Source organism: Danio aesculapii, chromosome 3, assembly GCF_903798145.1.
Source record: "Danio aesculapii chromosome 3, fDanAes4.1, whole genome shotgun sequence".
NCBI classification, from domain to species: domain Eukaryota; kingdom Metazoa; phylum Chordata; class Actinopteri; order Cypriniformes; family Danionidae; genus Danio; species Danio aesculapii.
In genome coordinates, this window is record NC_079437.1 from 28,619,717 (window position 1) to 28,643,488 (window position 23,772).

At 34.4% G+C, this 23,772-nt stretch overlaps 1 protein-coding gene across 1 annotated transcript in view; it reads left to right on the plus strand.

The window, feature by feature from the left end:
- rac2 (Rac family small GTPase 2) overlaps positions 1 to 23,772 on the plus strand; it is a 35,340-nt gene that overhangs the window by 4,860 nt on the left and 6,708 nt on the right. Inside the window, 4 exon segments of the mRNA XM_056453556.1 lie at positions 9,211 to 9,282; positions 9,392 to 9,461; positions 9,463 to 9,510; positions 13,966 to 14,028. Coding sequence (XP_056309531.1) covers positions 9,211 to 9,282; positions 9,392 to 9,461; positions 9,463 to 9,510; positions 13,966 to 14,028 — 253 coding nt within the window.

Consider the following 23,772-nt stretch of genomic DNA (forward strand, 5'->3'; position numbering starts at 1 on the left):
AAGAAACAACACTAATCAAACAGATATGAGTCCGCTCACTATAGAACAAAAATGATTGATTTATTTTATTTGACATTTTTGCATTTATGAGAAAAAAAGTGTCATTATGGATGTGACACTTTTCTGTTATGAATGTAACCGATGTGAAATTACCACTTGTGTGATTTTTGGCAAATTAAAATAATAGTTTGAAACACTGACAGATAGATTTATGAGTATTTTACTGTAAAACACGTGCTTACACAAAAAATGTAGAAACTGTTTCTCTATTTTGGTGAAAACAATTTTTTTTCATGGCAAGGTTGACATTTGCATGGAATTGCTCATAAATGTTTTTGTGTGAATTTAATTTCATGTTGAATTAATGTAGAACTTAACAAAATGATGTTTGCAAAATTAAATTTAGTAATGTTCAACTAAATTTGTTTGTTTAAATTCAGCCCAAATAAATTGTTTACAACTACTTAACCTAAAAAAAATTGTAAGTCCAAGGATTCATCTTTGCATATTTTTTTTCAGTGTAGAACTTGGTATGTTTATCATAAAGTGAGCATCCGCAGTGTTTTTACTTCATTGATCCATTCAAGTGTGTGTGATGTCTTATCGCAGACCTGTCCATAGAAATTCATCACACACAAAGTCCAGTGTGTCTGTGGAAATCTTCCTGTTATGTAAAAGCATTCACAAGCACCTGGGTGTGTTTTAGAACTTTACAATCAATTTCAGATAACCGGGTGAAGTTTAGATAAACACAAAACAATGACATTATGTCTGGGCAATCATTTAGCAAATTACTTAGTAATTCAATGAAACAGGATATAACTGTCAATGTTTTATTCACATTGAGCGTTCATCGCCAACCTGATTTCACCAAGTAGGACAGGTTCCTGGATTAACATCTATGTTGATCCTGGAACAACATTCCGATCAGCCAATTAGAATTAAGGCATATTTTTACTGTTTATGTTAAGTTTTAGACTTACGGTTAGGTTTATGCACTTCTACATGAGGGTTATCCAACAATTTTTCCTCTCTGATTTTAAGAATAGTTTACAGTTATGGTTGGGCCTAGGGGTAGGGAATAGGTATGGATTACATTTTCCAACAAAAAATTATGTTACAGGATCAACATAGATGTTAATCCAGGATCACATCATGCTTTGCAAAATCAGGACGTGCGTGGGTACATTCTTTAACTCATACGTATGTCAACATATCCTGCAGGGATTTTTTTGTATGCTATTTTGATTTGTGTTTACCACTGACGCTATTACAAGAAGTAGTGGTCCACGCTCACACGAACATTCTTGTTTTTTACATTTTATTTTACATTCATCAGGAAACAGATGTGCATGTTTCCTCAGTGTGTAGAGACATTTAATCTATCCACCCTTTTTCAAATCACTAATTAACATGACATTAATGGCCATTAATTGGTTAATTTTCAATTATTAACAGTTTGCTTCCATTACAAAAACTGGACAAATTTCATGTCATAATGTCACATCCATTTATACAATACATTATTTCCATAATCAAAAAGATGATTTATTTAAGAATCACATACATCACCATTACATAACTGAACCAGACAGTCATCAATATCTACTTCATCAGTCTTTAAATTGCATAACAATGAACATTTCAAAAATAAAAACAATTTGACAGCAATGGTTCATTCCTGACATGGATCTTAAAAGATTTTGGCTGCTCTCTTTTCATTATATGGTTTGTTTAGAATGCAGCACTGCAAGAATTAACAGGGCTAAAATACATACTGTGACTTATTGGAGTAAAATAGCCCAAGCTTTAAAATAATTTTTTTAAATGGAAGGTGTATCACTATATGTAGCTACTTGCTGCTGTTGGTTAACTGTATGTTGTATTTCTTTTAAATACATACAGTGCTCAGCATAACTGAGTACACCCCATTTTGAAAATCATTTTCTCAGTGAATATGGGTGATATATATTAGTGCATTAGAACAAAACGATTTATTAAACAGAAATATTTATTAAAATAATATTTTAGTCACAGGACATCTTTAGAAATGGAAAGATAATACATTTAAACTCATGTAAAATATTGCAAAAAATACAACATTTCAACAAACTTGTATATTTTTTTGTTTCTCTTATTTTTTGCTAATTTTGAAAACCTATTGAATATTTTTCTATAACATATAAATTTGGGCTACTAATTTTTGAACCATTACTGTAAGTTATTTTATTAGATAAGCTCCAGATTTGGCTTCAGTACTGACTAATCTAATCCACAGCTGAAGTCAGAATTATTAGCTACCTTTAATTTTTAATTTCCCAAATGATGTTTAACAGAGCAAGGAAATTTTCACAGTATGTCTGATAATATTTTTTCTTCTGGAGAAAGTCTTATTTGTTTTATTTTGGCTAGAATAAAAGCAGCTTTTAATTAGAAAAAAAAAAACATTTTAAGGTCAAAATTATTAGCCCCTTTAAGCTATATATATTTTTCGATAGTTACAGAACAAACTATTGTTATACAATAACTTGCCCAATTACCCTAACCTGCCTAGTTAACCTAATTAACCTAGTTAAGCCTTTAAATGTCACTTTAAGCTGTATAGAAGTGTCTTAAAAGTATCTAGTCAAATATTATTACTGTCATCATAGCAAAGATAAAATAAATCAGTTATTAGAGATGAATTATTAAAAATGTTATGATTAGAAATGTGTTGAAGAAATCTTCTCTCCGTTAAACAGAAATTGGGGAAAAAATAAACAGGGGGGCTAATAATTGAGGGGGGCTAATAATTCTGACTTCAACTGTATATGCACAAATAAAATATTGTAAAGCTTCCTATAAAAAATATTAATTTAAATGAGAGATTTGTGAGGGGTGTACTCATATATGCTGAGCACTGTATGTTTAGAAGTATATTTAATCTTTGTATTTCTCTTTAAATATCTGTACTGTCATCTTTGCTTTGTTATGCTACTAGGCATGGGAGGATAACTGGTGTCAAGTTTTACCGTGGTTTGTAGAAGTCAAGGTTTTAAAACCGCCAAAATGTTCTGTCATACCATCCCTATGGTAAATGTAAGTTGTTGTTTTTTCCGTGTTTTTACAACTATTTTATTTAGTTATTTATAGCAACAGAATCTGCAGCTCAAAAAGACCTAACTCCAAACTATTTTAAATGTTTCTTTAAATAAAATATATTGTTTTCAATGTATAAACAATGTACTGTATGTCAAAAAGTTATTATAAGTTATTTTTAGCCAGACATTTACAAACAACATATTTTAGAGCAGTAAGCACAATACATTGAAATCATGATATTTCTATCCAAGGTTATCATGCCATCAGAATCTTATACCGGCCATTCACCATTTTGAAATAAATAAAAAGACAATCACAAAAAAGACATCAGAAATTCATCATTACATATAATCATTGCTTATATATCAGATATATTTGATACAATGACCCCGATGCCATCACATGGTGTTTGCAAAGTTCTGATCAGTCCTGAATTCTTGGTGGACATTTTGTTTTTCATTTTCTGAGTTTCATTTTTCTGTATTGACTCACTCTTGCTCTCTCTGCGGAAGCCAGCTCTGCTAAAACACGAGGCTGTGCAGTTTCATACGTTCAGCCCCAGATCTTTGACACACAAGCACAAGTACACACTAATAGTGTTACAGTTGTAGGAGTAGCAGAGAAAGCTAGCATTTAACAATCAAAGGGTAAGAACAGAACGAATAAGTTGAAGCCACCAAGGGCACATTTTTCAAAGACAAACTTCAAAAAGCCACTCGCTGTCTCTCTTCCTGGCTGACACCGCCCAACTTCCTGTCATCCTGTCACGACAATGCCAGGCCCCATACTGAGCTTTTTCTCCCTCGCTTTCTCCCTGCATTTATCTTTCCCTCTGTATCTATCTATATCTGATTCCCCACATCAAAGAGGTCCCAGAAAGCACCTCTTTTAACAGTTATCTCCCACTGTTTTCTAATTATGCTTCTGCCTGGAGTGTCTACTGAAATTGATGTAGATTACAATTTATTCAAGTGTGCTGAGTGATGTTAGGCATCTCTGATTTCCATAGAGGCCGTGCTCGGTTTTAGTTCTGTTAATATTACTTGATTTCGTCATCTCTTGAATTTATTGGGCCGGGCAAGATGACAATCTCATATCACGTCTAGGCCTTCAGGATATCTGTTTTTTGTTGTACGATAAATTGCACCAAAATATATTACGATTAACGATATTATTGTCATTTTAATACCATTTTATGCCACTCATTATATAATGCCAAGAACTCATAGGGCTCTATTTTAACGGTCTAGACGCAAAGTCTAAGCGCATGGCACGAAAGCATTAGGGATGTGTTCAAATGCAGTTTTGCTATTTTAAAGATGGAAAAATACATGGTCTAACAGGGTTGTGCTTATTCTCTTAATGAGTTATTGGTGTGTTTGAGCATAGCGTGCATTAAACCAATCAGAGTCTCATCTCCCATTATCTTTTAAGAGTCAGTTGCGTCGCGCCATGGCACATTTGCTATTTACATGACAGACTTTGTAAGTGGAAAAACTGAATGCTTCACTAAAGAGAAAACAGTTGAACAGATCATATGCAGTGAGTATAAAGAACGAGCCTCTTCCATTCAGCCTCTTTACTTTCTCTTTACTTTTACTTTTTACTCCTTTACTTTCTTGGCTAAGGAAACAGTGTTGTACGCACTCCACTGAAGATATCCATTAGTTTACATATTTAATTTCGTTTGTTAAGTGCAAAGATTTTTTCAAAGCTATTTCTAAATTCAGTTCTAATTTCCAGCAAACAAATAAATAAACAATAATTACGAAGTGTCATCAAAAATCTGAGTTATATCCAAACACACGTCCTATTCTTATGCCCTATATGGTTATGCAGATGTCTCTAAAACCCGACAAAAGGACAAATCTTAACTTGTTTTTATTAAAACAAATATAAATATGCATATAATAAATACTACTACTACTAATAATAACATTATACAAATGCAAATTTTCATGACTAAACAGAAAAAAAAGATGAGGTGAGGCATGGAGGTAGTGGTTTTTATTATAGTGGTTTTGTAACATTTTTTATCTTTTATTATTATTTTTTTTTCTATGTAAAGATATTTGTGTGTTGCTCATCATCCTGTGTGTATTTAGCAATGTGTATTTTTTGTTTATGGTTTCACGTTTATTTAAAGCTTTAGCATTCATGTAGCTGCTTTGTGAGACATCCAAAGGCAGAAACCCCAGCTAAATGTTTACACACTTTCACATGTCGAGATGTTCATAATATGTGTGTGTGCTGGCGTTCATCAGCTCCTTCACGTGCACACGCGTCAAGCAACTGAAGCAGAGCTTGAAGGTAAACAAACAGCGGTTTATCATTAGCATTTTATCGATAATTATTTACACAGTTGGCATTAAGAAGGAACATAGAAAAGTTATCTGACTAACATCTAGCAGCTGACTGTGTCTGAAAAAATATTCAAAGGTTTCTGAATGTTCTGATTGGCTAAAGTAGATGTCTCACGTCAGCACGTTCTAGAGGGAACATGCTATTTCCAGCAATCTTCCTTCTACGTTCACACAGAGCAGCCTTTCGGCAAATTACCGGTAATGTTACAACTTCTCTTTCCAGAAAATTGCCAGAACGAATTTACCGGTATTTTCAAAAAGGGCCTGTTCACACATGCAGACCTTTCCAGAAAATTGCTGGTACTTTTCCAGAAAGGTCTGTATGTTTGAAAGGGGCTACTGTCACCTCCAATAGAGATAGAAATGTTGCACAATCAGCTAAAATGTGCTAGAATTGATTTTTATGCATTGGCGATATATTGCATCACCAAAAATGAATGAGGTCATGTCCATGTGTTGTGCGATTAGTCGATATATTTATTATTGTGACAGGCCTACGATAAAAGCTGAAGTGATAGACTTTTTATTTTGTCCATGCGATCATATTGCACAGCCCTAAGAATGGATTATGGAAATTTCATTTAACGAGTTGAATCATCATGATTTATAATGCACAACAATCCCAAACCCAGCCCTTGAGTCGAGTACACACAAGTCTGGATAACTTAAACATATATGTGTGTGTTTGTGTGCATATATGTGTTCTTGTGCTTGCATGAATGCAACTGCACATTAGAGACAGCAATAGAGAGAAATCAAGGGCAGCGGCGAGTGTAATAAAGCTGGCAAATACTTGTGATGTGACTGAACGTGTGTAGCCTGAGGTGTCTGCTTTTGGCCTTGCCCTTGAGTAGCTCCATGTTTTCCTGATGCAAGCGAGATGTTGCCACAGGCTCCTGAATCCCAGCATTCCTCAGTCTCGCTGCGTGCATGCATCAACATGCACTCCACTGGAATTTGTCTCTCATACGCTTTTCTTTCAGCCCATGTGTGCATTGGCTGCTTCAGGTGACCTGCTTTCATACTGAATGTCAACTTCCATTTTTAAGTTCCTGTGAGCATACATAATTGTTTTGATGTATTTTGTGTTGCACTCCACTTTGCTGTCACAGCTCTGCATGCGGCAAACTATCGCTGGATCTAACTGTGACAGCGGTACTTTTTTGTTTGTTTTACTTCTAGTTCTGTGAAAGGATTTCTGATTATTGTGCCCTGAAGTTAGTCTTCTGTTGTCAGCTATATGATAAAACTATGGAAGGCAAATGGAAAAGTACACTGCTATTCACAAGAGTGTAATATGAGTAGGGGGGTGTTGAAGGATTAGTTCACTTCCAGAATGACACTTTCCTGATCATTTGTTCACTCCATTGTCATTCCAAAATGGAAATTTCTTTCTTTCTTTCTACAGTCAAAAATAATTGAGGTTTTTGAGGAAAACACTATTTATGTAAATGTACAAATTTTAGTTTTAATCCAGGTTTCAAAGCACTGATACAGCCAAGAAATAACGAAATTACCTAATGAATGGTTTATATTATTAAAATTTTTATTTTTTTTTTGTAAAACTACAAAAGCTTGTGCTGGCTCTGGGATGCAAGATTTTGTGGTTGAAAATAAAGGGGAAAAATATTTCTATGTATACAGTACACACAAACATGCACACACACACTGGCCACTTTATTAGGAACACCTGTCCAACTGCTCGTTAACACAAATTTCTAATCAGCCAATCACATGGCAGCAACTCAATGCATTTAGGAATGTAGGCATGTTCAAGACGATCTGCTGCAGTTGAAACTGAGCATCAGAATGGGGAAGAAAGTGATTTAAGTGACTTTAAACGTGGCATGGTTGTTGGTGCCAGATGGGCTGGTCTGACTATTTCAGAAACTGCTGATCTACTGGGATTTTCACGCACAACCATTTCTTGGGTTTACAGAGAATGGTCCAAAAAAAGAAAATGTCAGAGGAGAACAGCCAACTGATTCGAGCTGATAGAAAGGCAACAGTAACTCAAATAACCACTCGTTACAACCGAGGTATGCAGAAGAGCATCTCTGAATGCACAACACCTCAAACCTTGAGGCGGATGGGCTACAGCAGCAGAAGACCACACCATGTGCTTCTCTTGTCAGCTAAGAACAGGAAACTGAGGCTACAATTTACACAGGCTTATCAAAATTGGACAATAGAAGATTGGATAAACGTTGCCTGGTCTGATGAGTATAGATTTCTGCTGCGACATTCGGATGGTAGGGTCAGAATTTGGCATCAACACCATGAAAGCATGGATCCATCCTGCCTTGTATCAACGGTTCAGGCCGGTGGTGGTGTAATGGTGTGGGGCATATTTTTTTGCCACACTTTAAGCCCATTAGTACCAATTGAGCATTGTGTCAATGCCACAGCCCACATGAGTATTGTTGCTGACCATGTCCATCTCTTTATGACCACAGTGTTCCCATCTTCTGATGCTACTTCCAGCAGGATAACGCAGCATGTCATAAAGCGTGAATCATCTCAGACTGGTTTCTTGAACATGATAATGAATTCACTTTACTCAAATGGCCTCCACAGTCACCAGAACTCAATCCAATAGAGTATCTTTGGGATGTGGTGGAATGTCATGGATGTGCAGCCGACAAATCTGCAGCAACTGTGTGGTGCTATCACGTCAATATGGACCAAAAGGATTAAGGCAGTTCTGAAGGCAAAAGGAATCAAAAGGCAAAAGGAAGGCAAAAGGAAACCAAATCTTTACTAGTAAGGTGTACTTAATAAAGTGGCTGGTGAGTGTATTTATGGCAAAAGAGTTGCCCACAATTCCCTTATCTGACAATTTTTATTATTATTTAAATTGATTATTGATTATATCCATTTTGCAATCTTTACAGATTAATCATGCAGCTCTAATGGATCTGTTTCATCTGGTCAGCCTCCAAAAATTGATGAATTCATTTTCTTTTCCCATCAAAAGTCTAAAGTTGTAAGGAAATAATTGTTCCTACAGTAAATTTAGTTGCTACACTATATTTGCTCCACCTCTGGCTTCTTCTAGTTGGTCCACTGTGTGGGATATCAGAAGTTCTTCATCTAAATGTATAGTATTGACAGCCTTTTCCTCCTATTTGTGTCATTCATCCAAAAGAAATGGCTTTTCAGAGAAGAAAAAATGTAGGGATTTGAGACTTGAGATTGTTCTTTGGGAATCGACTGGATCATTGTTGTTTGCTATTGCTGTGATTTAACAGGTTTTCCCTGGTCTTGAGCAGGTAAATGGGTTATCAGGCAAGAAAAGTTGTGCATGGATAAATAATTCATAATAAGCATTACATTATTACATTAAGAATAATAATGTAATCTTGCATAAACAAGCTGTATATTCACCCACAACCATACATAGATAAAAAAAAGTAGGTAACGTAGCATGCAAAAGCTTGTTCTATGTAAACCAGTCTTTGACCAATAAAAAGTAATAATACAAAGTGGACACACAATCTCCTCTTTCATGTATAGCATTGGCCTATGCAGTCGGATTTAAACCTTTAACTCCTAGTTTTTGTAATAGGACCACATACAGTACAATGTTCTTTGTGTTCGAGAATAAATTCATCACAGTACATCTGTTCCTCTTGTGATGGTTACACCAGATACCTAGTGCACTTTGAAGTAATTTTAGCAGCATGTGTTTTTCTGAAAGTGCATTATGCTGTTTGTTTTCTGACAGATTACTAAGTGTTTTATCTTTGCTGTTTGTGTATTTCAGAGCTGTGGGAAAGACCTGTCTTCTCATCAGCTACACTACCAATGCATTCCCCGGGGAGTACATTCCCACAGTGTGAGTATCACATCAGTAAGAGCAGGATTGAATGTTTTTTATGTTTTTACAGTATGTTCATAATGAATTATTGAGAGATTGGGTGGGTTTGCTGTTTTTTTTTCCTCAGGTTTGATAACTACTCTGCAAATGTAATGGTGGATAGCAAACCAGTCAACCTGGGACTCTGGGATACAGCTGGGACAGGAAGACTATGACAGACTGCGGCCACTGTCCTATCCGCAGACGGTAAACACCACCACAGATATTTAGTGGGACAAAATTCCCTTTTTACTGATTGTTTACATGCAGTGCTCAGCATATAAATAAGTACACCCTCACAAATCAATCTTTTTTTAAATTCATATGTTTAATACAGGGTTTCCTTGGGGTCTTAAAAAATCTAACATTTAAAAATCAAAAATTTAGGCCTTAAAGTCTTAAATTGGCTGTTCTAGGTCTTAAATATTTTTACACAGGTTTTATTTTTCCGATGTCCATGTAACGCTACATCTAATGCTCATTTAAATTCTTTTTTTGTTGTTGCTTGGTTTTCGTGGCGTTGTAGTTCTTTATTTCACTAGTCCAAATGTAATATGTAATTTGCGGTATTACAACTACAAATAAGACCAACATGCAATGGCCAATCAGCTTTCTGTTATTGAACTCAGTGCACGCGGCGAATGTCATGTCATCGCTGTGCTTGCGGAGGTTTTTGGATTTGAATATGAAACACTTTGCAAAGATTTAGTCTGAAACAGGTATACCTGTACAGACATCTTTATGATCCGTCCATGCGTGATCATAATAAGAACCAGATGACCAATAATTCTTGCCTATAGAAATTGAAAGGAGGAAAGTTTTTGTAAAAGTTTTGTAAAAGTAAATTGCCTTTTTCACTTATAAATAGAGCACAGAAAGTAGCCTGACAGTCATGTGGGTATTGATGAGTGGGCAAAATAAAAAAAATAAATTAAAAAAAAGTCAGTATTTTTAGTAAGTGTACTTTTTTTGCTTTTACTCTTGCCATAATCAAAAATATAATTGTAGAGCAACTCATGTTCTGTTGTAATTAATATTTAACTTTATTAGGTAGAACTGTGTGAGATATGAACAAAAGCAAGTGATGCATCAAGTTTGATTTAAAAAATCTTGAATAGTTATAAAAATCTTTATAATCATTATAATAAATTCTAAAAAAATAATAATAATAAAATTGGTTAAAAAATCTTCAATGATATTAGTGATATGACGTAGTTCGGAAACATACTACTTCTCTGTTTATCTGTCTGACTTTACAGTGGGTTTCTTTTGACCACCCCCCTGTCGTTTCAAAGAGTATCACAATGGCAAACAGCGTCAAGTATAAAAGTGTCTGTTTTGTGAGGTGCACGATACGGCGCCAGCCTTAAGATGTTTGTTTGTTTGTTTTTTATGTAGTTCAATGGTGCATCTAACCTGTCTTTAGTACTGTTCCATTTGTATACATTTATTTACCACTAATTTAGTGATTTTGCATTTTCTCTTTATGCGTATGCACGTTTTTTAATATTGTGATATAAGTCTTAAATTTAATACTTATGGTCGTAAAAAGTCTTAAATTTGACATTATGATATCTGCAGAAACCCTGTAAAGGAAGCTCTACAATATTATATTTGTGTATAGATTAGTCAGTACTGAAGCCAAATCTGGAGAATATGTAACAAATAACTTGGGATAATGATCCAAAAACTAATACACCAAATGTATATGTTATAGAAAAATATTAAATACAAAATTTAAAAGGAGGAAAAATCAAGAGGGAAAAAAATTTGCTGAAATTTGTAGTTTGTAATGTTTTTTTTTTTGCAATGTTTTGCTTGAATTTAATTGTATTATCCTTCAATTTCTAAATATGTTTGGTGACTAAAATATTATTTTAATGAATATATCTGTTTAATAAATCAGTTTTGTTTTAAATGCACCAAAATACATTGCCTATATTCACTGAGAAATGAAGTAAAATATTCATTTTCAAATGGGGTGAACTCAATTAGGCTGAGCACTGTATGAATATGTATGTATGTATGTATGTATGTCAATACAGTAGCCAAATCTGGAGCTAATTTTACAAAATATCCTATGATAACAGTCCAAAAACTAGTAGCGCAAATTTATGTTATGGACAAAATGCTCAATAATTTTTTTTTTTAAAAGAGCAGAAATCAAGAGAAACAAATCATATATAAAATGTTGTTTAATTTTTCTAGTATGTTTTTTTTTTTTTTTTTTTTTTTTTGCAATATTTCTCATGATTTTAAAAATATTATCTTTCTATTTCTAAAGATGTTCGGTGGTTGTAATATTATTGTAATACATATCCATTTAATAAATTTGTTTTTTTTCAAATGCACCAAAATATATACTAAAATATAAAAATATTCATTTTCAAAAAGGGGCGTACTATGTATGTTGAGCACTGTATGTATTGTATGTACTGTATTGTATATGGGACATTCTACATTCAGACATGTACATTTTCACTTATAAAAAATGTGACAGAGCCTGACCTTTAAGCATCCTCATAAAATCATACAAAAAATTCATACAATTCAATGATAGAACACATCCTTGATCACTGTCAGCTTCTCCTCCATCTAATTATGAGTCGTAGCCTTAAAGGTGTATCACATTTTATGTTAAATTTAATGCAAATGTGACAGGACTGACAGAAACAAGGGGATAATTGTAAAAAAAAAAGTATTTATTTGTAGAATTTATTTCTAATTTCATGTTTAGTCAATTGATTTGAATGATAACAACTTAAACTTGCTATTTCAGAAGTTTTTTTTCTAAATAACAGTTTTTAGCATAACAAAACTATTAAAGCTGTTCAATTGGGCTGAGGACAATGACAGGGTTTGTACATTTTGTAAAGTGTTTTTAATAAAGAAAATAAATCTGAGAACCAAATGAATGACGTATTCATTTACAGAATAACTCACAGAAATCAACCATCAGTCCATTTTAGACATTTTTGCGATGAAATACTTTTTATTCACCGTATTTTGTTTTTATTTCAGGGATAGATAATGTATGTTTCTGTTAGAATGTCCCATATATGTATGTATGCATGCATGTCTGAAAGAATTCTATTATGGTCACTAAGGCTACATTTATTTGATCAAAAACACAGTGAAGACAGTTATTTAAAATAATATTACAGTTTAAAATTAAAATTTTCTGTCTAATAGGTCTATTTGTATAAAATATGGCTGTGTCTGAAATCCCATACTTCCATACTATATAATATGCTAAAAACAGTATGCGAGCTGAGTGTATGTCCGATTTCATAGATTTAGAAAATCATTATGTCGAGTACCCAGAGGGCAAGATTCTATCGATATCCCATGATGATGATGCCCCACGAGAGAATTCATGAATGGGAGTGAAGTGACGCAACTGACGTAGGTAAATCACGTGATGATGACAAAATGGCAGATGTAGTACATCCGAGTTCACATTCATACTGCATAGAACGTACTTTTCTAACGGCTGAGTAATACGTTTAAATTCAAATGCAGTACCTACTAAGTAGTTGGCGGTTTCGGACGCAGCCTTTTTTTCCTGTAAATTCTTAGCACAGAGGACTACATGAGCATATGTATGTTGATACACAGTGTTTCTTTTTATCGCCAACTACTGGCCTGGCATGCATAATACAATACATAGTTTTACTGTAGGTGTTTTCACAAATCCATGTGAATAGGAATCATTTTGGCAGTGTTAGCATCTGTATGCAAATCTTTTAAAAAATGCATTATATTATATTATATTATATTATATTATATTATATTATATTATATTATATTATATTATATTATATTATATTATATTATATTATATTAAATTATATTATATTATATTACATTATATTATATTATATTATATTAATGATAAAAGAATAATAAAAAATACTGACCCCTGTCTTTTAAATCAGGGGTTCCCTTACTTTTCAGCCCACGACCCCTAAAATAACAATGCCAGTGACTTGCAACCCACCTCTTAGGTGGCTATAAATATGCAAATGTTGCTCATACAACAATAGGCCTAAATAAACACGAGCACATTGACAACACAAAAAAAGTGCAAGTCTAATAACCATATCATTTTTATAGTCATTTATTAATTTGTTTAATTTAATATTAACTAAAGAGACTGGTGGACTCAATGTTTTCAGCACAAGTCTTTTCTTGGTTTAATTTTGGAGACCGCTAATCAGAGATCATTCTCAATGTTCAGTTGTGGCCTGTATTTATTTTGAATGTATTTGATTGGCATAAGGGTGTCAAAAAGTTTAACCTGGTGCTATTAAATCAATCTGCTGCAGCTGACGCTATTGCTGTGTTGTTAATGTAACGTAAACCGATCCTATAAAAAAAAGATTATTGAAATGGCTTTTCATTTGCATGTTGTTGTTGTTTACTATTAAAAACTACTATGTATATATTTTGTGGGTTATGCTTAAAATATTGTAAATTAAATAGGTTAATGAAATTTATTTGACTTTTTTTTAAATCACCAAGCGCCCCCCCCCCCCCCCCCCCCCCCCCCCCGTCATTGTCCTGCGACCCCACTTTTGGAACCAGTGTTTTAAATGACAGCATTTATCCAATTTCTACTGATAAATAATATTATTTATTCTCTGATTCTCTGTTTTGTAGGATGTGTTTCTTATCTGTTTCTCTTTGGTGAGCCCAGCATCATTTGAAAATGTCAGAGCCAAGGTGAGTCCATATGTGCTTACACGATTTTGTCTAGATCTTAACAAAAAATGAGCACAGTCACACCAGAATGAGCCTACGGGCACAATCCAGTAGCAACCAACATCACCTACTTGCACAATGACACACTACCATTCATGCTTGCAACATTCCCTCATGCACACACAAGCGCTTTAAAACTTGCTTTGCATTGAACTGGACACTAGATGCCACTGTGCATTAGTCAATGATGCATTTGCTGACCTCAATTATAAACATTCACTAAATGCAAGAGTCATACTCAAAAAATAAAACTGACGTCAGCCGCTTTGTCCTTGCGACTATTCACATTCATAAATTGAGATTCATCAATGGAATTCAGCTGTTTTAAAAGAAAAGGGTTTTTGTTCTCAGCAAACATTCATCACACGTGGCATCATCCTTAGTGGTATGTTTTCCAGCCAAAAGGTTAATTCATTGGCGACTCTTTTTAGTAAGGTATTTATCCAGCTCACACTCACATAACCTGTTAAGGGAGTTTAATATGTAGCAGAAGCTCAGTTGACCTTGATGCTTTCTTCATTAATGCTACTGCAGATAATACACCACTTAGTGTCCTTCCACAGTTGCAGTGTTTAAACCGCCTCTATTTCACCTTGGCAGATAGCATTTTCAAAAGCAATCCCAAAAGGGAGGCAGTTTTAGATGTCAAAATGACTGGTCTCTCTTGAGTGTGTAGTGCAGTGGGAAAATAACCCAGTGTCCTATGGGACAAAAAGAGATAGCTTTCAGGTCATGTTGAAAGGTTCATCATCATCACAAGACTCCATTCTGATCTGGAATCACATCTTGTGGTACTATAGATAGTCTTTTCTCTCTCAAAGGGATGGAGTGCCCAAAATAAAAAATCTTTACTCGCACTCAGGCCATCAAAGATGTTAGTGTTACTGTATACAGGCAAAACAAAATTTATACTGTATATAAATATATATCTAGAGTTTGCTTGATGCTTGATTAGATCTTAATACATTTGAATTCAGAATTATTAGCCCCCTGAAGTAATTAGTCCCCCTGTATATTTTTCCCACCATTTCTGTTTAACAAAAAGATTTTTTTGAACACATTTCTAAATGCAGTTGTTTTGATAACTCATTTCTAATAACTGATTTATTTTATCTTTGCCATGGTGACAGTAAATCATATTTTACTAGATATGTTTCAAGATGCTAGTATTCAGTGTAAAGTTGCTATTTAAAGGCTTAACTAAGTTAATTAGGTTAACTAGGCAGGTTAGGTTAATTAGGCAAATAATTTTAAAACGATGGTTTGCTCTGTAGATAATAATAAAAAATAAATAAATAAAATTATATATATATATATATATATATATATATATATATAATTTTATTTATTTATTTTTTATTATTATCTACAGAGCAAACCATCGTTTTAAAATTATTTGCCTAATTACCCTAACCTGCCTAGTACACACACACACACACACACACACACACACACATATGTATGCATATATAATATATATATATATATATATATATATATATATATATATATATATATATATATATATGTATGTATGTATGTATGTATGTATGTATATATATATATGTATATATATATATATATATATATATATATATATATATATATATATATATATATATATATATATATATATATATATATATATATGTATATATATATATATATATATATATATATGTATATGTGTGTGTGTATGTATATATATATGTGTGTATGTATATATATATATATATATGTTATTCCTAGTCATTTCTCCCATAGGTGACTGAATTGGAAGTTCTAAAACAGGGGTCACCAACATGAAAAAATGTTCTAAATATAGCCCACCATAGCACCACTTACCATTAAACTGCATCTAATATTTTTGTAGCTATTCTTTTTAAATCACACTTGCATTGGTGTAAATTTGAAAATGACATAAAATTGTATATAAAAAAACTTTATAAAATATTTCATATTAGAGCTAGCTGGTCACCATGGCAACAGTTGCGGGTGCAGTAAAGTAGAGGAGATGATTTGAAAACATGGCAAAAAAAAAAATTCTTACATTGAATAGGAGTAAGAGTTATTTTTTAACTTCATTTGGCGATGACAAAGCGGCACAATGTTGAGAGACATTTCAGAACGTGTCACACAGGCTAACGTTACCATGCTAACTACCCACCGGGCAGCGCACTGCAAGTGGTAAAAGTCAGCGAATTAAAGGAAGGTTTGTGAAAACAGAGACCGGTGAAAACTCCCAATAAGCAACCGAGGCCTCATTTAGATCTACACATTTTTATTAGAAAAACAAGGCATTTTCAGAGAGGAAGGCAAAACTGTGCTTAAAGACTGAATAAAGAATATAGAACAAATATAATCTCCACTCTCAGATGTCCAACTCGGCAACTATACAATGGTTAGAAGAGTGTCGCTATGTTAAAATGCTGTAGATTTGGTGATAATTTCAGTAAAATCTGAAAGTTGATTTATGTTACACATTTGATTGACAAACATGGTACACTGTAGTGCATGGTTTATTACAAATTGTTAGAGGCAAGTGAAAATATTGAAGAAGTCATCATTTTAAAATGTAAATACTTGCAGAGATTTATAGAAATAAAGTGTTGCATATTGATATTTATCTGTTTCCTACCTTGTTAAATCATTGTTGACAACTATTGTGAGAAATCATTAACATGTTCAGTGTCTTCACATAGATGAATATCATTAATTATTAATAATAACATATATAATTAAAAGTAAATTGAGCAAATGTGTTATTTGAGAAGTGTGTATCAAACTGGTAGCAACTTAAAACCACTTTTCAACTGAAAACACTGGCGAGATTTTAAGTTACGAAATATTTACTAAATACTAATGTAAGAAATGAATCCAAAACTAAAACATAATTCATATACTGAGTAAAAATCTATTAAATATAGCTAATTCAGCAGGATGGCGCCTAGAACCGAAGAAATGGTGTTGCCTTGGTTACTGCAGTAAACAAAGCAGCATGATGTCAAATCTAGCAGGATTTTATTGATTTCATAAACTACACAGCATCCTAATATTCGCAGATTTAATTCAGGCAAACTTTAGCATACAACCATACATTGCATAGTCAAAAATGATATAAACTGTAATGCCTTGCAAAATAGCATTTAAGATTTTTTAAATACTTTTTAAGGGCCTTAAATTTCTCTACATTTCATTTATCAACTTTTAATACTTTAATACTTAAGACCCCGCGGACACCCTGGCTATGAGCCTTTGCTAATACAAAGCCACATTAGTGAGGCTCCCGTTCTCTGGAAAGAGAATTGACAAAAACAAAAGATCCACGTCGTTTAAAAGAATCAGCTTGATAAAACACAAGCAGAAAGATCCTAACATTGTATTCTACCATCTTCAGTGCTTTTCATTAATGATAAAATGAACGAGCAAAGAGAATAAGAGTGTTTTTTAGCTGAGCTTTTGTTGTTATTGTGCCAAACTTTATCAAGAGCCCTGGTGCCTGAGATGGAAAAGGAAGACAAATTGTTTGTGATATCAATAATTCCAGAACCACTCTAGGCTTAATCTGGTCCAATTTACATTGCTTAAAATCAGCATTTGCATAAACAAGTCCACAAATAACCCTTTGAATTCTTATTAAGCTCAAACAATGGCAATCTCATCTCGCCCGGTTCTTTAATGCCTTTCGCTTTCACTCCCAATCAAAGACCTTCAGAAGCTTCTTCCACTCTTTGCTTTTTCTACCCTCCCGGTTGTTCCCTTTATTATTTCTACAGTATATTCCTGGGTAGTAACCATGGTAACACTTGCCATATGCAAATGCGGTCTTGATAGATTGTGCAAGGTTGAGGAGATAAATTAAAATCTATTTAAAGTGGAGAGGAAAGTGCACAAATATACAGGGGTTGTAAGACGTCATGTGGCCTGCGCTTACGTGCCCATTCAGGAATAATCACCTGTCACGGAGAAGTTAAGGGCGAAAAAGATCACTTCTCATTAACCATGCAGGCTGATTGTATGTGGAAACAGGGCGCTGTAATAATTTTCGTTTGGCTAGATTAGAAGGAAAGGCTCATGAAGCAACCCACCCAACCGCCAATCATAAATGCCACTGAAGACATGCTGATCTCTAATGAAGGCCACCATTTTGCATCTCTAAACCCTTTTGAAGTCTCTTATTAATAAGCTTGAAGAGAGGAAACAAAGATACTTTGTGCTGGTGTATTCAAAACACTAGACTTTAGCTTCTTTTAATTAAATGTTGGACTGAAAAGATTAATGACTAGAGCTCGTTTTAGTCATGAAAGTTTCAAGGAAATGTTTGATTATTGCTCTTTTAAACAGATCTTTTCTGTGCACAATAGCTCAGTTTAGTGCCTTGAGTTTTGTATGTTAGCATTGAAAGCTATAAACACAATGCAAAATACTTTGATAGGAAAATTGCAGTATTTATTAATTTTCCTTTAGCTTAGTCCCTAATTTATCAGGGGTCACCACAGCGGAATGAACTGCCAACTATTCCAGCATGTGTTTTATGCAGCGGATGCCCTTCCAGTACTGGGAAACACCCATACATATGCATTGGCACACACACGCATACACTACGGCCAATTTTGTTTACCCAATTCACTTGTAGCGCGTGTTTTTGAACTGTGGTGGAAATCCATTTTTTATTTAGATTATTTTTAATAATAACCTTTATTTAACCAGGTAAGTCAATTGAGAACCAGTTCTCATTCACAATGACGACCTGGCCAAGAGGCAACATAAAAAGCAGATACAGTACAAAGCAGCAGGGACACAATACAATAACAATTTCACAAATGCTGCAGATAATAACATATAAAATCAAAGAAAAACTCAAAACAAGCACAGTGATCTTGTCTTATTGACTTGATTGAATTTTTTTTAAATAGAACAGTATTGAGACAGGAAGCAAAGTTGGAGAGAGAGGGGGGTTAGGGTAGGGAAATATCCTCGAGCCTGGATTCGAACTCGGGACACCCTGACGTGCTGCTGCACCATATGTCGGCGCGCTAACCACTAGGCTATTGCGCTGATGACTGGATTGAATTTTTTAAAGGATGATAGTGGAATAAACGTGCTGAGCTTTAAGGTCTCCAAGGATCAGCAGCAGAAAACTGAGTAGCGACCAAATGAAGTGTGAACTTTGGGTATGCAAAGGTTAATAAAACTACTAGAGCGCAGATTTTGACGTGTTTCCTGCATGTAAAGAAGTGACTGTAAATATAGTGGAGTTTTTCCAATAAGTTTGGTAAGAAAAAGAGTTTGGTAAATAAACAGAAACCAATGAATTTGTCGATATGATTGAAGAGAAGGTCAATTCAATAAAGAATGCAGTTGACAGTGATATTACATGGTGCACCAGTAACAAAACGAATTGCTGCATGGTAAATAACATTCAGTTTGTAAAGGAGAGTTTTTGAAGCTGATCTTTAAAATAAATCCCCATAATCCAGAATTGGTAATACTGTTAATTTGACCAAATACTGCTTTGAAGATTCAATTCAATTCACCTTTATTTGTATAGTGCTTATACAATGTAGATTGTGTCAAAGCAGCTTCACATAAAAGGTCATAGTAAATAAGAACAGTGTAGTTCAGTTTGTAGTGTTTAAGTTCAGTTCAGTTTAGCTCAGTTCAGTGTGGTTAATAATCACTACTGAGAGTCCAAATACTGAAGAGCAAATCCAACGATGCGCAGCTCTATAGATCCCGAACCATGCAAGCCAGTGGCGACAGCGGAGAGGGAAAAAAAACTTCACTAAATGGCGAAAGTGAAGAAAAAGAGTGCATAAAGGACCATTTAACCAAGTTTACCATTTAACCAGATATCAAGATATTTGTAGCAGTCAACATAATCAATCTCAGTACCATTCAATGAGGAAATTTTAGGAGGAAACTCAACATGTGGTAAATTTCTATTAAAAACCATACATTTAGTTTTATTAGTATTTAAAACTAAATAAAGATTGGTAAAGAGTTTAGACTTCTTTTGTTTTTATAGGTGATTGAACCCCCAAAACTTTCCCAAACAGCTTTAAAACTGCTTCAAAGTTTCAGGGTTAAAATATTAATATTTTTTAAAGCTTAATAGGGTACACAGTGAAAACCCCTGGAGTGTTACTGGGGAAATTAATAAAAAATTCTTTTTAACTTTTTTATGATTTTAAGTGAAGTTTATTTATAAACTATTTTCAAGAGGATCACATGCTTATGATTGCTTGCGGCTGGTCCTGCATTATTCAATTTATGATTCACCAATCGGACGATTTCTAAGCCACTATAAATACCCTAAGTTCCATATCACAGCCATCTTCATTTGGAGAATCCCCCCTTCCACACCTAGTCCTCCTCTTTTTCAAGATGGGCAGCTTGGTGGTCCAGTGGTTAGCACTGTTGCCTTACAGCAAGAACATCACTGATTTTAGTCCTTACCAAGCCAGCCGATGTTTCTGTGTGGATTTTACTTGTTCTCCCCATGCTTACTTGGGTTTCCCCCAGGTTCCCCGATCTCCTCCCACCGTCTAAAAAACATGCAACTTAAGTTAATTGACAAACCAAATTGGCACCAAAGACATGCTCCTAGTAAGTAGTTATCTCTTAAGAGCAATCACTATCTGTTTATTAACTACTACAGCAGGGGAGTTCTCGAGATCTGCCTGAACTCAAACTCCCCTCTCGGCTTGCAATCGGGAGGGAGCCCCGGGCTCGAGGATCTAATGAGCTCAAGGCTCTCTCCTGAGACAGCATGACAAACAAGCTTTATAATCAATCATCAGCTAAGTGTGAACTCTTGAAATAAATATATTCTAATCATAATATCAATGAAGTTAGCCTGTTTGCTTCTTTACCAGATAAATAGTTAATAAAGCTAGTCCCTGCAAAGTAATCTCTCACAAACACACGCATGCACGCTATAAATGCATAGGTTAGTTATTGTTCCGTTTCTGGAAAATTTGCCAAGAACTTACACTACATGACATGGCCAATACATAACACGAAACTCATATAACACAACATGTATAGATATTATATCACTTTCAATTCAATTCATCTTTATTTCTATAGCACTTTTACAATGTAGATTGTGTCAACAGTTTAACATAGAAGAATTTCTGGCAAAAAGAGCACTTCAATTTTCAGGTTCAGTTTAGTTCAGTCCAATGTAATATAAATGACTGCTGAAAGCCAAAACGCTGAAGAGCAAATTCAACGATGCGCAGCTCCACAAGTCCCCAAACCAAGCAAGCCAGTGGCGAGGAACAAACTTTACTAATTGATGAAAGTGAAGAAAAAAGCCTTGAGAAACTTTGCTAGCCTAAGATCCCAATTATGCAAATTTTACTAATTATTTACATATTAAAATCCTAAATATATCCTCTGCCCAGATTTTTCAGAAAACACCCTTCTTGCTTTTAAATGTTAATTAAATTATTTAGTTTAATAATTTATTTAAGAACTTTTGTGTAAAGTTCCAAGGATAAATATTGTCCAGATTATTTGAGAATTTGATTAAAAATATATGTTTTTAGGCACTGCATATTGATGAAGAGTGCACATGAATAAATGATAAAACATCTGCGTTAGTTGGTGTGTTTGTGTCTACTGATAAATCATTTATCATAAAAACTAAATCAATTCCTCTCTTGAAATGACTTTTTTCTGTTCTCTAATGATGTTTTCACTGGTGTGAAGGCGAGACAACCTGTCACTCAATGTGCATTTACACCAAATCCATACTGAGTATCCGACAAGAAAAAATATCCTCGTAAAACTCATAGTTACAACTTAACTGTTAACTGGTGATTTTCTGAGAGCTCTACCATGTCTGCATATTTCGCCTGATTGCTTTAAATTTATTCAGACATTGGGAGGATTGCCATACAAATTCAACATTCCAAGTCTGAGAGAGAGAGAGAAAAGAACCAATAAGAAGATGTGTTGTCTTATAGAAATTGCAGTAATTACTACATGGCATGAGCACATCTTCATGTGACACCACAGTATTACTAAACCACAACAACTGAAAAAATCAGGCAACGCCCCTCTCCTGTTCAAGAAGCCATTTTTGTACTTTTGATTGCGCATCATAACTGGGAAGAAAAGGCAATTGACTAACTTTCATTTTAAAACTTTAATAAGCTTGAACATTATAATTAACGAGTATACATTGTTTTTAATTAGTAATTTATTTACAATCACTTACAGCAATAAGCTCTTTGTAGAATGATTGTGTGTTAGTGTTCGTGTAATCTGGACCCACTGTTTTATCATGTAACCTGCTAGCATTAACCATTATTTCACTTATACTATATGGTAGCAATAATCCATACATTGGATTAGTCAGCACCAAAGACAAATCTGACAGTTTATCAACAAAATAACTTAAGATAACACTCCAAACAATTGTAAACCCAAATTATTGTAAAGGAAATATTTTAAATAACATTTTAATAAAGAGGAAAATAAAAAATATAAAATGTAGTTGAAATATGGTAGTTTGTATTTTGTTTCCAATATTTAGTTTGAATTTAAATGTACTGTACACTCACCGGCCACTTTATTAAGTAAACCTTACTAGTGCCAGGTTGGACCCCCTTTTGCCTTCAGAACTGTCTTAATTCTTTATGGCATATATTCAACAAGGTACTGGAAATATTCCACAGAGATTTTGGTCCATATTGACATGATAGCGTCATGCAGTTGCTGCAGATTTGTCGGCTGCACATCCATGATGCAAATCACCCATTCCACCACATCCCAAAGGTGCTCTATTGGATTGAGATCTGGTGACTGTGGAGGCCATTTGAGTACAGTGAACTCATTATCAGGTTTAAGAAACCAGTCTGAGATGATTCGCACTTTATGACATGGTGTATTATCCTGCTGGAAGTAGCCATCAGAAGACGGGTACACTGTGGTCATAAAGGAATGGACATGGTCAGCAACAATACTCAGGGAGGCTGTGGCGTTGACACGATGCTCAATTGGTAACAATAGGCCCAAAGTGTGCCAAGAAAATATCTCCTACACCATTACACCCCCAGCAGCATCCTAAACCATTGATAAAAGGCAGGATGGATCCATGCTTTCATGTTGTTGACACCAAATTCTGACCCTACCATCTGAATGTCGCAGCAGAAATTGAGACTCAGCCATCGTTTTTCAATCTTCTATTGTCCAATTTTGTTGAGCTTGTGTGAATTGTAGCCTCCGTTTCCTGTTTTTAGTTGACAGGAGTGACATCCGGTGTGGTCTTCTGCTGCTGTAGCCCATCCACCTTAAAGTTCGACCTGTTTTGCATTCAGAAATGCTTTTCTGCATACCTCGGTTGTAACAAGTAGTTATTTGAGTTACTGTTGCCTTTCTAGAACCAGTTTGGCTATTCTTCTCTGACCTCTGGCATCAACAAGGCATTTGTGCTCACAGAACTGCCACTCACTGGATATTTTCGCTTTTTCTGACCATTCTCTGTAAACCCTAGAGATGGTTGTGCATGAAAATCCAAGTAGATCAGCAGTTTCTGAATTACTCAGACCAGCCCGTCTGGCACCAATGACACAAAAGTCATTTAAATCACCTTTCTTCCCCATTCTGATGCTCGGTTTGAACTGCAGCAGATCGTCTTGACCATGTCTACATGCCTGAATGCATTGAGTTGCTGTCATGTGATTGGCTGAT